General features: G+C 35.8%; 1 protein-coding gene across 2 annotated transcripts; it reads left to right on the top strand.

Moving 5' to 3' along the window:
* LOC124910818 lies at nucleotides 1-1,650 on the top strand. 2 transcript variants are annotated; one of them, XM_047451504.1, is made up of 4 exons: nucleotides 1-102; nucleotides 256-354; nucleotides 956-1,148; nucleotides 1,243-1,650. In XM_047451504.1, exons 1-4 carry the CDS (start codon nucleotides 16-18, stop codon nucleotides 1,371-1,373), a joined length of 510 nt encoding a protein of 169 aa, XP_047307460.1. In that variant the 5' UTR covers nucleotides 1-15; the 3' UTR covers nucleotides 1,374-1,650. The 2 variants fall into 2 exon arrangements, with proteins under 2 accessions (XP_047307460.1, XP_047307459.1); XM_047451503.1 differs by having other exon boundaries at nucleotides 1-117.
* The last annotated feature ends 11,435 nt before the right edge of the window (nucleotides 1,651-13,085 follow it).

The raw sequence follows: 13,085 nt of genomic DNA, 5'->3' as shown, positions 1-13,085 counted from the left end.
TTAACCCAAATCTCAATGCAAGAACTGCAAATCTCCCCCCATCACTCCAATCTCTCTCTCTCTCTCTCACTGGATCATCTCCATCAAACACACAATTCTGCGGTAAATCTATCTCATGTCCGTACCTCTTCGCATGTCGATGATTCTTACTAGATTCATACAATTCGTCTAATTTCTTATCTTCAATATTCATATGTATCGGTTTAGTTGTCATGGAGTTTGATCCGACTTAAACTCTACTGTCAATGTATTCAGGTCGTCTTCATCGTCGTCTTTCACACTCTATTTGTTACAGAGATGATCAGCAAGGAGCGTCAACCTGAAACCCTGGATTTCTTCATTTGGACAGTTGAGGTAATGAAACTAGGTTATTACTATTCTGCTACTCATACTGATCTTCAGACCTTTCACATGATCTATAGATTGATTTTGTGTAATTTGCTATCTGTAACTTGATTTCTTGCTTTTTTTGATTAAATACATTGAAATCAAGATGACTGATAGTCTGATAGATAGGGCTGGCTGTACAGATTTAACCCTATTTTTATTATTATTATGATTATGTATTGTTAAGCTATCTAGAGATTTTTCTATCTGTTTTTGAAGATTATACACAGTACAAAGATATGAAATTCTTTTACAAGTGAAGAACTTGCTATTCTGCTATTCTTTGAGAATGTTAAGCATTTTCAACCATTTAGATAATCTTGGAAAGAGTCTGCCTGATTAAAATACATAGATATATTTGCTTATGGTGTGTATTGGAGATCATTATGTATATAGATAATCAAGAAACAAAAATAAGGAAATGGTCAATTGATGTATTGATTCTTCATATTGTTTGCATAGACAACACCTGTCTGTCATTGGGAACCCTCTTGAGCTGATTATTATGTGTCAACATTTGAGGGGTTTTATATTTTAAAAGTCTTATAATTGTTGTATTCCTGAATAGGATGTTGGGTTGTGGTTGGAAGAGATAAATTTGGGAAGTTATCGTCAAATATTCAAAGAAATTGGTGTAAATGGGGAATACTTAGAAAGCATGTCAATGTTCACGACAGAACAGATACTTAGGTTTATAAGACGATGTCACATGAAATGGGGGGACTTTATAACCCTTTGCAAGGAACTGAGGCGAATTAAAGGTTGGTCTATTTCTTTTCATTCCTTTACTCTCTTCCAAAACTATAATCTTATTAGCTTTAGTTTGTTGATAATAAGAAAATGAACTTTTTTCAGTGGCTTGTTTGAAAGGAGAACAAAGGGTACGAAGGCCATGGTGGGCACCTCCTTGTTTGGCGGTTGTTTTCGTCAAGTCTGCGAAGAGTAATCGGCAAGCCAGAGTTGTGTCGCTGAAGCTTGAACCTTAATGGATTTTTCTCTTTTCTATGTATGTAATAATATGTATGTATGTATGTGTGTAATTCTCACTTGTTTCATGGCTTTAATCATCAAATTGGAGTAAAATTCATCTTTTGGCTCTTCGATGTAGAATTTATGTGAATTTCTTTCCTATTTTATTAGCTTTTTTGGTTTTATGTTTGGTTTTATCAATGTTTTCTTGTTTTAAATGCATGTATACAACTTTGTAATGAAAGGAGTGCATTATGATCAGGATATATATGATATATCTAACCAATATTAGTCTACTTTCTTTGTATGAATCTTTATTGGACTCTTTCTTATGGATTATTATTTTCATCTTCCTTATGATAAATAGGGAATTAAAAAAAAAACAAATTATGTTTGTGTTAGATTAAAGTATATAATTTAAATTACACTTTAAAGTAATTTTGCACCAAATTATTTAAATTTTATATTTTAAATTAGTACAATATTATCACTCAAACATTATTTTATTCTCTTTTTTATTTATCATATTATTTAATTTATTAATCAAAATACTAAAATAACTTATATTTTAATTTATTTTTTATTATATATATATACTCTTTTAAATATTTTTATTAAAAATAATTATTACTCCCTCAAAATCATTATCATCACTATTTTCTTCTCCATGTTATATAGATAAACCTACCAACGTCAATGATTTTTATTTTTTTTATTTTTATTATTGACTGAGGACATCACTTCATTATATCAGTTTTTTTTAAGATTTAAGTAACACCTCACCTCTGACTCCTAAATTACTTAGACCGAGTGAGGGATGTTTTAAAACGTTACATACATAAACGGAAAAACAAAAACATGTGCGGAAGAGTTATATATATATATATATAAGTGGTATTTCAAAATTCTGTCTTTTAAAAGAAAACACAGTCCTTTACATCAAAAACATTTAAGAGATGGTCCATTATTACAAAAATAGTGGTCTTTAAGTGCTAGACCCTAAAAAGCACTTGATCTTCATTTGTTCCTCCTCCCCCACACACACACCTCCCCTACACCTTACCTACTCTCCAAGCCTCCCTTCATTATGTCAACAGAAAGCTATTGCTGTGTACTTACACCACACAAGTATAGTGAGTCTAAAGACCCAACAAACATTTTAAAATAGTATAGAAAAGACATTTAAAAACTTCTTGGTATTGATGTGCTGACTTATAAAACAATTTATCAAAGTGTTGGAACAGAAACATCTTGAGCACATAATGACCCTTTACATTTCAGAGCTAATCCTGAAAGTTAGGAATCCAGTTTGAGCACATAGTTGGAAGGGCACTCTTCGGAGTCTATTCCTAAAGTCCACAACCTGGTTAGACACTTGTCTGTGTGGGTAGGATCTTCTAGAGCTCATCCCCAAAGTCCAGTCCCAATAGAACCCATCACATAATTTTGGAATAAGACTACCAGAGCTCAATCTGACTAGCCTTCTTCCCAGATCCGTCATGTCCATATATCATTATCACCAAGAGCACCCGCCAACCCTCGGTAAAAGTAATCTTATTTTCAAAAACCCTAGAAAGAGAGAAAAAAATTCTGGAGATTTTTAAGAAAGCGTGATCGGCATAGGCGATACATCACAGCACGATCGACACAGCGACATGATAGACACATACGACACGATCGTCATAGGTGATACGATATTGTCTTGAATCGGAAGTCATCAAATCAGCACCAAAATCACCATTTATCAAAGGAAGTGCGATCGGCACGGACGGCGCGATTAGCACAAGCGGCACAGCCTGATCTGCACAGATGACACGATATTGTCTTGCATCATAAATGAGCCATTAAGTTTCTCTAGTCTAGGGTTTCTTGTGCATTTGTAAACATCGCTGTAATTTTCCCTCGATTGCGGTTTATCTGTGATCATTTCTTAGATTTCCTGCAATTACTATATTCTTTATTTCTGCCATCATGGGGAAGAGAAAGAACAAAAGTAATATATCTAAATAAGTTAGAGATTTTGTATTAGAAGGAATCAAGGAAGCAACCATCAAAGAAATTGAAAGAATTGTTGAAGAAGTTATCAAAGAACAGCAGGATACCAACATAAGTAAGCAATCTACTCCAACTTCTACTGAGAAAATTCCTGTTGAAAATGATGTAGGAAAATAGAGGGATAATGAAGGAGCTTGAAAGATACGCTATAATGAAAGAGTTAATTTGTTTGGGCTCAAGAATTAGATTACAAAGCTCCTTATGTATGCCAAAAGGGGAGAAATTGTCATCAATAAGTAGAAAGCACAGTAGATTACAATTCAACTGAACATCCACTATCTTCAAGACTAGAATCTACTGAAAAAAGAAGAATATGATGAAATTGTTCAATGTTCAATTACTACAATAAAGGAGCTGATGAAGGCTCCCAAATCTAAGTCATATACTATAAGGAGTAACTCGACATGGAAAACTAATAAAGTCTGGAAGAACAACAATGCAAAAAAGTCAAAAGATCATGTCTATAAAGGGAAAATTTACTTGGACAATACACAGACAAAAGTGGAGGTATTGAATTTTCAATTTAAATTTAAATTGCCTATTGAAGTAGAGGAAAACTGTATAAAGGAATGAGAAAATGTACTTGTGGGAAACTGCATAGGAAAAATAGAATATCCCTCCCAATTACTAAAGATGCACTATTGAAGAAATGAGAAGGAAAAGGGTTAGAGAAGATTTCAGCAAATGTCCATGATATATATTTCCTTAATTTAAGAAGTGATCTAATCTGGAGGAAATTTTAGAAAATGGGCATACATATATAGGATCCAACTATATAAAATTAGAAAAATGGTTTAAAGACTTGAACCTATTGAGTAAGCCAAAAGAAATTGCACAAATATGGTTCAAGCTCTGGAATATACCTGTACATATATATAATTCTGAAGCACTTAGTCATTTTGCAGGTTTATTGGATAGACCATTATATATGGATCCAATTACTAAAGGAGGAGAGCACCTATCATTTGATAAAATTAGCATTGAGGTGCATCTTAGAAGCATGCTGCTGAAAAGTATGACCGTAGTAGACATAAAAGGAAAACCCACTGTCATGGAAATCACTTATGAGTGGAGGCTAAACAGATGCTCTTTTTACAATACCTTTCAACATGCAAGCCCAAAATGTGATTGACTAAGGAAAAATATCAGAAAATTCATAAAAGCTAGAAAGTAAAGATGCAGGAAAATGAAACATATGTGTCTATTATCAAAGAGCAAAATGTGGTTAAAAACATGAAATAGAAGATAAAGAAAATTTTGTACAAGAAGAAAGTAGTACAAAGAAGGAGGTGGAACCTCAACCTAATCATGTTAAAGAGATAGTTGAGGATTCTCAATCAAATCAAGTTGAAGTGGTTGCTGATAAAAATAGAAAAGAAGATACTCAGGTTAATCAAGAGGAAGAAGAGAATTCCAAAGTTGATACAGAGGAATTCAAAGTTGCTAAGTATTCCAAAGCTGAAGTTGAAGGAAATAAAGACAATGATCTCGAAATTCAAGTTGAGAACAACAAGGTGAAGAGCCCGAAATCCTAAATAATAATTTTTTCTATCAAATCAAAACGGATTCATATAAAGAAAGAAACTAAAATGAGAATAGGCAGTATTCATCAACCTCTTCAGTTCATCCCCCTTTCATTGCAAGAGGAAGGGGAAGGGGAAGAGGAAGGACAAGGGGAAGAGGAAGACAACATGTTGAAACATCAGGTTGATATGGAAATAAAAATCTTGATTGGAATAATTAGGATTTGATACAATTTGTAATCTCTGTTTTTCTTGTATTTTTGATTGCTACTAATCAAGTTCTTTAAGGTCGTTTGATTGTCATCATTTTTTTTGGGGAAAACGACTTAGCGTCATTTCATTAAAAATTCTCAAAAATGGAAAAAAACCACGAGTTTAAGAGATCATTCTAGATAGGCCTAGAATGATTTTGAAGTCGTAACATTCTAAATAAAAACTAAAAAGCTAAAAACGTAAATGAATTATCTGATTACAATGCTTTCAATTCTAGTAAGTTTAAAAAACTGTAAATTCCAGTTTCTACAGATATTCTAGTTCTGCTCCGTGCTTGGAATTCTTATCCACGTTCCCGCAAGGGCGCTGTAATCCGATACAATATCTTTCCATAACTCTTCAACGCTCCTACGGGTTCTGCCATATACCCTTGCATTCCGTTCTTGCAAAATGTTATACACCTCTGCTCCAAAGCCGTACTTGAACATGCTTGTTGTAAATCTATTTCCCTTTGCTTTGAGTAGTGCTGCATCTTTGATTTCATTCTATTTGCTCGGGAAACTGATCAACTCCAGGTTTTTATAGAATCTGTCCCAAAGCTCTGAAGCAATACAACAGCTCCCGAATAGGTGATCTATGGTTTCTTCATTTCCTCTACATAGAAGACAGTTCATGTCCGGGATGCTTATATACTTGCTGATACGATCAAGAGTGCTGAGTCTTTCCCAGAAGGCGAGCCATAGGATGAACTGGTGTTTAGGGATAATTTTTGTTGACCATACAAGAGAAGCCCATTCTACTTTTTGTGCTTTTTCCCGTGTTACCTCCCATATTTTCTTCGATACCAGCTTCCCATTGTCCTCAGCTTTCCATTCATGAATATCCGGTCTGTCGTGTAGTTGTATGTTACTTATATGATCAAGTATCCTTTGTCCTTTTGGATTTCTTCTCAAGAGTGAGTCCCAATTCCCGTCTTTAATGCCTCTGATTTTCACTTATGTGCAGTCCCTTCTGATGCGGGTATTTTGAAACTCCTCCTTATGGATGATAGGCTGGTTTTCGAACCAGGGGTCATGCCAGAATAGAATGCCTTTCCCGTCCCCTAGCCGGATGTCATAAAGATCTGCAATATCGCCTCTTAGTTTAAGAATATTTTTTAGAGACCAACTCATACCTTCATGAATTTTGCAGGTCCAGATACTGGTTTCGTATTTCATAAACCTCGTATGCACCATTTGATCCATAGTGACTCCTGATTGCGCTCCAAAGCCCATAAATGCTTGAAGGTGAGAGCCTTGTTCCACCCGATACAGTTCTTCAATTGTCATCATTTAATCATAGCTAAAATTTGTCTAGCTTTAATTCTTGACCCTCCCACTTTTGAGATTTTAATGAAATGGTTTTAACAGTTTCCCAAAAAAAGTAATCTTATTTTTCCCTAATTCCGCGACCGCCTCTTTCTTCTTCCTCTCAGTCGCTCCTTCGCTAAAATTCTTTCTATAAGGAATCCTAAATTGCTCATTCTCTCACTAACCAAATTTCCTCTTTCCTTTACTGGTCGGAACGTCATGACTATCTCTAAATGCTTATACTCATCATCTACTACCCCTATTGCGATCCCGAAGATGTTCGGAATAGAAGAGGATAGTTCAAGCATTGATTTTGAGTCTTTAGTGGTTGTCTCATTCTATAAGTTTATCGATTTCCCTAACCATGCCCATTTGCGGAATCCATTGGAGGCCCTTTATCAATAGTTGATAATTGTTTCCAATACTAGTTTCTTATTTCTGGAGGCATACATTATATTAAACTAAATTAATCTGTTTTTTAAATCAAACTTCTTCAAAACCATCCTCATGTTCTTCTATAGATTGTTAATCTCTCTCTCATTCTTTTCTTCTTCTGAACTAAGACTTCATCTTACTGATTGAATTTACATTGTTTAATTATTGACTGCAGCTGATCCAACTACAAGATTCTACTAACAGTCTTACTAGTTGCTTTTGTCCTGTACATAACATGTGAGTTATTCTATCTTTACTTTTTATTGTTCATTTGTGGTGTCTCCGTTTATGTCTTGTTCTCATGATGATAGGATTTTAGTTCATAATCTCTATCTTCTTAGTCTCTAAATTGGCTAACGCATAGAGGAAAAAACCCCTCAACATTGCTAATCAAACTGCAAAAAATGAAGCACAGACGTATGATCGTTTGATTTCTCTAAGCAATAGTTTGCAAGAATAACTATTATTCTATTTAATGAATTCACGGTTGATTCTAGAACTTTATTAGGGCTCATGATGGTTTCAACATATTGTTTCTCTTGGAATGCCTTTTGTATCGCCCACCGAAAGACTTGGAAAGTATATTAGTCCAAAGGACTGGAACACCTTAATATAATTATTTAAGAGTAATACCAAGAGCAGAGCCAATGCTCTCGGTAAAAGAAAATTAATATTACCGAGAGTGATTAGTACTCTTGGTGATAATATTATATCTGAAGGCTAACAATTCTCTCGGTGATACTAATTTTCGTTTCACCGATAGATGATTTATTGACACCTTTCGAGAGCATTTGTCACCCTTGGTGAAAACTATCACCGATGGAAAATAAGCTTTTTCCCTCGTTAAAAGCCATTTTTTTACTAGTAAAATAGCTCTCTTTGGGAAAATCGAAGGAAATAATCATAATCCTAAGCCCTTAATCCACTTTATACGGAATCCGCCATTGAAAATTTCAAGCTCTTCTTGAAAATTTTGAATTTTGTATAAGGTCCTAAGGCTCTGTTCTAGGTAATCAAAAAGCTTCTAAAAAAGTTCAGGAATGTTCTCCACCTCATGTAAGATTCCATTCGTATTGTAATTCAACTTATGAATTCAAATTGAAATTTGTACATTTTAGTTCGACCAGTTTTATACACTGCTTGTTTGTTCAATTTCTTGATTGAAAACGATCCTAAGGTCATTTGCAAGTTTTCTATCGAAACTAATTTGAATCAATCCATCCAAATCAAAAGTACCCAAATTTGATTTTAAAATTTTTCAAAATCAGGTTTTTGTTATTGACTTATAACTCAAGAATAATGACCCAAAAACCTTTCTAAAACATTTCTAAGGGTGTTAGGAGTATATTCAGATCAATTCCAAGCAATCCTGATCATTTTGATCAAAAACTAATTTTTTTTATAAAAATAAAATTTTTAGTTCTTGAATTGGTTAAAATGAATAGCTAGTGTTCAATTTTTTATTATTTTATTTGATCATAATATGTATAAGGAAGTTGTTGGTAAACTCCTTATACCCAATAAACCCTTTAAAATCAAAAACATGATTTTGTTCAAAAACTATTTGAATAAAAGGGGACATCATCCCGATCGAATGATGCATCAAGATGTTGTTATAAATGATGTTTGGTACTAGACGAAACACCCATGCCCTTGGATTGAAGAATGAATACCCTAGTCAAAATCATCAAACCTACAATTTGATGTTCTTGATGTCCGACCGAGGGTTTTGCTTGGGTTCAATTTCTAACTGAGAAAATCAAACCCTCCCTTGCACCCGACCAAAAAACCTCACACCCGACTGATGGATTTTTAGCCTAAGCTTGATTTTCAACTAAGCAAACAAGTCCGACATGGTTTTCGAAAGAGGAATCTTATCCCCGATTGAGAACTCCCTTACACCCGATCTAGAAAATCAAGTCTCGACCGAGAACTCCCCGCACCTAACCGAGGGATTAATGCGTGCGACCGAGGACTCCTTGCATCCGACCGAAAAGTCTTAGCCTCGACCGAGGATCTCTCGTACCCGACCGAAGGTCTAGCGCCCTCGACCGAAGATTTTTAGCATGCGACCGAGGGATCGACACCCTCGACCGAGATGACCGTTCCTAAGGCCCATTTGTTTGAGATTTTAATTTAAAAAATGTTTTTTTAATAAAAGCCCCATATAATTTTCTAAAAATCTGAAGAAAAAAAATAATTTCAAAATATTTTTAGAATATTATTGTAAAATGATATTTTGATAAGGGTATGTTTGGATTTATTTTTAAATTCTAACGTCTTAAACTGATAATAATAGTCATCAATCGTAATTACATGCATTTAAATATTATTCTACAATTTTAAATGCAAGAAAAACCTATGCATGTTAAGACTTAAAAAATAATTGGTTAAATAAAATGTAATAAAACTATTTTTTCAAAAAGCATGATTTTATAGAGTAAAGACCGTTCTTTAATGGGTACGGAGGATATAGTGCAAAAGCCCTTTTACAAGTATTATCAAATATCGAACTTAAAATAATCTCTTGTCAAATATACCTTTGTATACACATACAAAATATTTTATTAATTTTAAATTAAAAATCAATTGGAGACTCTTTCATAAAAAAATATTCTTTTAAATTAATTTAAGAACAAACCTTCCTTTTAATCAAATTATAATTTGATTATTTTAAAACCAAAAAATTATTTAAAATTGATCATAAAAATTAATTATTGTTATAATTAATTTTATAATGTCAAAACATATTTTTGTATAAATATTTTAAAATAATATTTTATTAAAAAATTTATGACATGCAAACCGATGTTGGAATTTGTTAGATAAAATTAGACCGGTTCACACAAACCTAACTTAAATAAATATTCCATGCAGGAACAAGGAACCGGACCGGACAAACAAAAGAACCGGCTAAAGAAAACTAGCCGGTCAAGTCATTAAACCGACCAGGAACACTTGGAATATAACCGCACAAAGAAAGGGTCGGCCAAAGCTTAGAACCGGAAACATCAGACAGCCGACCAGCCACAAGGTAGAGGAATAACCGGAAGAAGTCTGGTTATATCACCCATACCGGAAGCCATCCGGTTAAGTCGAATGACCGACCAGTACAAGAAGACAATTCGGGTATCTGTTGAGAATGATACCAAAGGAACAGACTGAACACTTCCATATTCACACAAGTCAGAGGAAAGTCTGCAGGCTGCAGAAGACAGTCCTACAGGATCTTACCACTTCGGGATAAGTCAGAAAGAAGATCTTCCAAGTACAGACAACTGTCTAACAGACAGTTCCTACATTGAGTAAAAGACAAACCTAGCAGGTTTGTCTTACATACCGGAAGAACAGACTGCCAGGTCTGAGGTTGACCATCAGGTCTGAGGAAACGACCGCATGTCTGAATCTCTGAATCACTGAACCTCTGCACCCCTACTCAACCAATCAGATTCAAGGCAGTAAAATATGACCGTTGGCATATTTCACATATAAAAGGGGCAGTTGAAGAAGAGTAAATGTGGGACAAGTGACATATACAAGTGAGAAATTCTAAGAGCATTTACTCTACAAGTGATAAGACTGTGTTATTCTAAGAAAGCCTAAGTGCTAAAGTTAAAGAGTGTGTTTTACAATTTCGGTGTAAATTGTAAGAGTGCTATCGAGTAGGAAATAAGTCTCGATCGGATTGTACTTGTATTCCTTAGTGAATATACTTCTCGCGGTTTCGAGAGGAAGGGGTGACGTAGGAGTTTTATCTCCGAACATCCATAAAATCTGTTTTGTCATTTACTTTCTGCCGGTTCTATTATCTAACCGATCCGTACCACTATAACCTACTTAACTTTATCTAAGCCGAATCACCAGGTTACCGAAACCGACCCACCATTCTCTTTAACCCTCATCATCCGAAACCGGTTCTGCCTATTATACAAGTGTGCTGCTTCAACCTGAAAGCAAACCTCTTCCGCACTTGAACCTAGTTCAAGGGTTTGTGACAGGTTGTGTAGTATTGAAGCCCCGATGTTAATATCTAACCGGATTAACCACCACCCTTCGAGTGAGAACCGCTAACCGGTTCAACTCCGGTCCTCCAGCGGCTACCTAGATCCTAACAATTGGTATCAGAGCAGTTAGTTTCAATACTCAAGTAAGCATGTTTCAGGATAGACCTCCAATGCTAGAAGGTGATGACTTTGCCAACTGGAAGGCACGCATGCACCTACACCTAATCAATTTAGATGATGAGATGGAGTCCATTCTGGCCGAAGGACCGATAATCATTGATAAGGACAGAAAGGAATGGACAACTGAAGATAGAAGGAGAAACAACCTGGATAACCATGCTAGAAACTGGATCTCCAACAGTGTGGACAGAAACACATACTGCAAGATCAAAGATTGCAAAACCGCAAAGGAGACATGGAACACGGTCATCCAGATATTCGAGGGAAATGAAAGAACAAAGGAAAACAAAATAATGGTGGCGACACAAAAGTTTGAAAGCATCAAAATGAAACCGGGAGAAACAATGAAGGAGTACAGTGACCGGTTCACTGGCGTGTTAGATGAGCTAGCAACACTTGGAAAGAGATATGACAACAAAGAGGTTATCATGAAAGCACTAAGATCTCTTCCAAGTGCGTGGGACATAAAGACAATGGTAATGAGGGAATCAAACTGCCTAAACAAGATGAAACTGCATGATATATTCGAAGACCTTAAGGCATATGAGTTTGAAATGAGATCTAGAACTGAAGAAGATGTTTCGGCCTCAACCTCAACCAGAGCATTGATCACACCCATAGAACCGGTTGCCCCTGCTCCAGCACCGATCAGAACCGCATAACAGTTCACCGAGGATGCCATGGCAATGCTTGCACAGAAGTTTGGGAGGTTCATGAAAAGAAGCCAACCGACAAACAACTACTATGGTGATAAATCCAATATAAGGTGTTATAACTACAACTGTTTGGGACACTTCAAGTGGGAATGCAGGAAACCAAGGAGGGATACCCGGAAACCGGATAACCAAGATAACCGAAACAATTATCAACAAACCGGTGAAGGAAGTGAGGTACTGAAAGCACTGATAGCCGATGATGGAGGAAGTCTATGGGCTCACAGTGACAGTGATGATGAACTCACATGCCTCATGGCAAATGAGGAACATGTATTTGACTCTCCTTGTGATGAATTTACTAAAGATGAACTATACAATGCATTGAATGACATGGTAGAAGAATATAAGAACCTACTAGCAATGCTGCCTAAGCACCTCAACATTAGAACCGATCCTATAATACCCATTCCGACAGAACCAGAGTACCCATTATAACCGAACTGGAGGTCGTAAAGCCTGATGATACCCATATTTTAGAAACCGAGTTATATCCTAAGACCGAACAATCCAGTGAACCGGCTAGAGAACTAACCGAGGAAGAAAATGCCCGACTCCAATATAGGATGACCGCATATAAGAGATCTAGTGATATAGTAAAGAAAATGTGCAGTCATTACAGACATCCCCGTTGCAAGTCTGGCCTAGGATACACGGAGGATAGCTCCAAAGATCAAAAACCCATAGAGAAAGTAAAGTTTACAAGAAGTAACCTCCCCCTTATAAGATTCCTTAAAAGCTCCTGGACCGTTGAAGAAGAGTTGACCGCATACTATAGGGAAGAAAAGCTAAAATACGACTATGTTGGTCCAACCGACTCTGAGAAATGGCTTGACCCTGTGAAAAGAAAAGCCGAAATCCTCAAATATATGAAAACCTATCCTGAACCGCATAAGTCAAACCAAAGATCACCAAACCAAAGATTACCACCATTTAAGACCTATGTAGAAAAACCGAGATACACAAGACCGAGTGTCAAAAGGACAGTTAAAACCTTAGCAAAGAAGGCTGTCCGGATTGTCAAGGTTTGGATACCCAAATGACTAATCGCATATGGACCCAAGTAAATGTGGGTACCAAATAGTTGTAAATATGTACATTTTGCAGGACCTAAAGAAACGACTAGGAAACTCTGAATGGTTCTTGGACAGCGGTTGCTCTAGGCACATGACCGGAAACAACAATTTGTTAACCGACATCAGAATAGAAACCGGTGCTTTAATCACCTTCGGTGATAACTCAAAAGGTAGAACTGTG

Source organism: Impatiens glandulifera, chromosome 7 (genome assembly GCF_907164915.1).
Source record: "Impatiens glandulifera chromosome 7, dImpGla2.1, whole genome shotgun sequence".
Taxonomy (NCBI): Eukaryota; Viridiplantae; Streptophyta; class Magnoliopsida; order Ericales; family Balsaminaceae; genus Impatiens; species Impatiens glandulifera.
Note: the sequence above shows the minus strand (reverse complement) of the source record. Positions and strands in the feature narration are given on the sequence as shown.